General features: G+C 44.5%; 1 protein-coding gene across 1 annotated transcript; it reads right to left on the bottom strand.

The window, feature by feature from the left end:
* Window positions 1-219: 219 nt before the first annotated feature.
* Window positions 220-957, bottom strand: LOC136468870 (pre-mRNA-splicing factor cwc25-like). Its single transcript, XM_066467278.1, has one exon. It carries the CDS (start codon window positions 955-957, stop codon window positions 220-222), a length of 738 nt encoding a protein of 245 aa, XP_066323375.1.
* Between the last annotated feature and the right edge of the window lie 2,639 nt (window positions 958-3,596).

Below are 3,596 nucleotides of genomic sequence, written 5' to 3'. Positions count from 1 at the left end.
AAAACGCAGATTCTATAGAAAGACTTTAAGCTCTTCAACATTTTCTAGACAGATGACAGATTATGAACAGATATTCTACGAACTAAGCAAATAGTATGACCCAATAATCTAGCCATTCCATTTCTCCAGGTTTCCATAACCCAGAAACTAGTAGTAAGACCATCGCTCACTTGACAAAAAGGATATACTAGCACTCATAAGCATTCTCTTGCCCAAGCTTTAGTAATCAACATGAAAACACAATAAACGGAACTCAGCAACTGTAATAACAATTACATTACGCGCATTGTCGTTCTGTGAACCCTCGTTAATTGATAGCTCCCCCTTCTTCTGCTCATGAGATGAGATTTCCTTACCCAGCTTACTCACATCACCATTCTTCCCAATCGCATCGACATCCTCAAACCTCCGGCGCTCCCACCTAGGCCTCTCCTCCTTGGGCGGAGGCGGATCTACGGATGCCCTGACCTGTTTTCCCCCTTCGCGGCCAAGCTCGTCCCCATCGCCACCGCCCTCGTGGTCGCCACCGCCCTCGTGGCCCTTCCGCTTCTGCGACAACAACCACGGCTCGAGGTCGGTGGAGTCACGGCGCTCGACGGACTCCCGCGGGCGGCTAGATGAGCAGTCCCGCTTCGGTGAGGGTGGCGGGGACTCACACGGGGAAACGGACCGTTGGTTCCCGCGGCGGCGGTCATCGTCCCCGCCGTCGTAGTAGCGGTGGCTACGGCTGTTGTCTTTGTCATGATGGTGACGGTGGCGGCGGTCATCCTCGCCGCCTCCGCCCCCGTCCTTGTCGCGGTGGTGGCAGCGGCTGCGGTCCTTGTCTTCGCCGTCGCACCTATGGCGAGCGTCGGTGTCGTGGCGACTACGGTGGTGGTGTCGGTCATCGTCCCGGTCGCGGGATCGGTGGTGCCCGTCGTCGTCGCGAGTGCGGCGCGAGGAGCGGTCGCGATCCATGGGTGGGGAATGGCAAGGAGAGGGGTTAGGGTTTGAGTCGATTCACCAACGAGGGAGGGAGAGCTGAGAGGAGAAAGAGACAAAGGATCCACGGTTGGCGTCGCGTGCGGGTTCCAGGTAGTATTGGGCCGGTTGGGGTTCGGGGCCGGTCGGTCCGTCGGTGTTACCTTCGTAAACCTGATCGGGCCTGCCGACATGTGGTGGGCTGGTGCCAGTGGTGGTATGTTTGTGGAAAAGGAAAAAGTACGTAGTCTCACTTAACTTTTGCGACTTTAGAACCAGGTAAACAACCTCCCTCAACTTTTAAAATTATTCGGTCTACATCCCTATACGGTATAAGCAGTTTTCAAAGACGGTTTTATCTTTTTCTTTTTTTTATTTATTTTGGCTAAATATTTGAAAAATCATAGTAAATCACATAAAATCGTAAAATAGAAAAATCCAATTTTGTTGGACTCCACGTGAATAGATCTACACAGTGAACATATAATATGGTATGCTTTAGTACAAATTTTTTGTTGTTACTTTAGATTTATGTTTTCCATAATTAGTTCATAGTTGCAGTTTCTATGGTCTAATTGTGGTAAAATTTTTATGGTGGGCTACTTATTGTATGCTTGAACTGTAGTAAAAATTTCATACTCATTGGATCATGTATAACTTATTTAGGTGTATGCTTGTACGAGCATCGAGTTCGTGCTCCTGTAGGACAATCTGATTATTATTCTCAGTACAATATGGGCGTGTTTGGGACCGCGGTGCCAAATGTATGCCACACCATCGTATGGATGAAAAGAATAGTCCATGCCACTAGACATTTAGCGTGATTCTTCGCTTCTTTTCATCGCCACCGCAGAAAACGTGGTCTCAAACACGCGCTATGGCCTTATTTGTTTCCGCTTATAAATTGATTCTCGGTGAAAAAAATCATGCCAAGCATTTCGGTTGCTTCTGATTCTTTTAATCGCCGATATAGAATTTTGAACTAGCACAATCGGTACAAAAAAAATAAGAAAATTCCACATTTAGAATCGGAAGATGACATGGTTCTTTATTTAGCACTGAATGATAAAAAGTTCCCAATATAGCATTGGGTTTATTTTTTGTTTCCTATATAGCACTGTCATTATATTTAGCCTCTAACACCGTCAAACTGAGCAGAAAAGACCATTTTACTCTTGCTTCATGTGCAGCCACATCAGTATGTTAATAGCATAGATTTTTCAAAACAGTACTATTTTTTGGCATTGAACATATTTTAACCAATACAGATTTTTTTAGTCCATGAACATTTTTTGGCGTTACCATTTTTTGCACAGATTATTTATGACAGTATAATTTTGTGAAAAATTATGAGCGGAAAAAATTGTACTGTCAAAAAATGTTCAATGTAAGAAAATGATATTGTCAAAAAAATTGTGCAATAAAATATCACTGTAAACATGTTGATGGTGCTATACATGAAACAGGGATAAAATGGTGTTTTCCCCTCATAGTTGATGGTGTTAGGGGCCACATCTAACGATAATGCTATATAGGTAACTAAAAACGAGTCCAATGCTATATTGGGGAATTTTTAACTTTCTATGCTAAAAATTTTAACTTTCTATGCTAAAAATATAACCATGTCACATTCCGATACTACTTAGAGAATTTTCTAAAGTATATTGTAGTACTGCTCTTGCAGTAGCTGTGGTACATGTGCTGATCAAGAGTGACCATCGTTATTTTCTTCATGGTGTCATATGTACTGGATTGTGCGAACGGCACATAGACCGGATGGTCAAGGCATTCTAGTAGCATCCTGGTGACTTGGGTTCAATCCTGTACGGGGGCATGTTTTGTCGGGTGGAGGTAAAAAATTCCTCAGCTATCCCATGTTCTGTAGAGGACCATGACACCTAAGAGAAGGGTGAATTAGATAACTTAAAATTCTAACTCTAAACTATAACCTCTTTTTCTAACATATGCAAAAGATAAACTATCTAAATGTGCAACTATAGTTTTGCTAGTGTGTTGCTATCTCTACCGCAATAAGGAGTAATACAAACAATATAAATGCGGAAGCTAAAGAGTAAGGTAGAGATATGCAAACTTCTATCGGCGACTCTAATATTTTTACTGAGGTATCGAGAAGCGCGCAAGCTTCCTCCTAGTCCTTGTTGGAGCCCCTCGTAAGGAATCCCTCGCAAGGGCCAAGCTCCCGGTCGGGTAACTCCGTGGATAGCTCCGGGCCTTCCCCACGCGCAAGTGGGTCTTCGGTGTGCCTTCCGGCAAGCCACTCCCGGACCGCTCCCCGCCGTCTTCACTATCAAACTTCTGTACGAAACGCCGCGGGCCTTGTTCCCTCCGATACACAGTGGCGACCACACCACAAACGTGGTTGGTGTGATCTTGCAAGACTACAAGCCCCTCCAATATACAACAATGGTGCGCGCAAGCACCGAATGGTAAGAGGTATGCAAACCTCACTAAACACTAGGCCTAAACCTAGAACAAGCGCATAAGCGGTGGTCTAATCAATCTAAGCACTTCACAAAGCACCTACGCTAATCACCTAATGAATCACTAAGCACTATGCAAGTGGAGATCACTAAAATAGTGTATCAACACCCTTGGTATGTTTTCTCAGCTCCACT

Source organism: Miscanthus floridulus, chromosome 8 (genome assembly GCF_019320115.1).
Source record: "Miscanthus floridulus cultivar M001 chromosome 8, ASM1932011v1, whole genome shotgun sequence".
In the NCBI taxonomy this organism is placed as follows: domain Eukaryota; kingdom Viridiplantae; phylum Streptophyta; class Magnoliopsida; order Poales; family Poaceae; genus Miscanthus; species Miscanthus floridulus.
The sequence above is the reverse complement of the archived record's forward strand: the minus strand, read 5'-3'. Positions and strand labels throughout refer to the sequence as shown.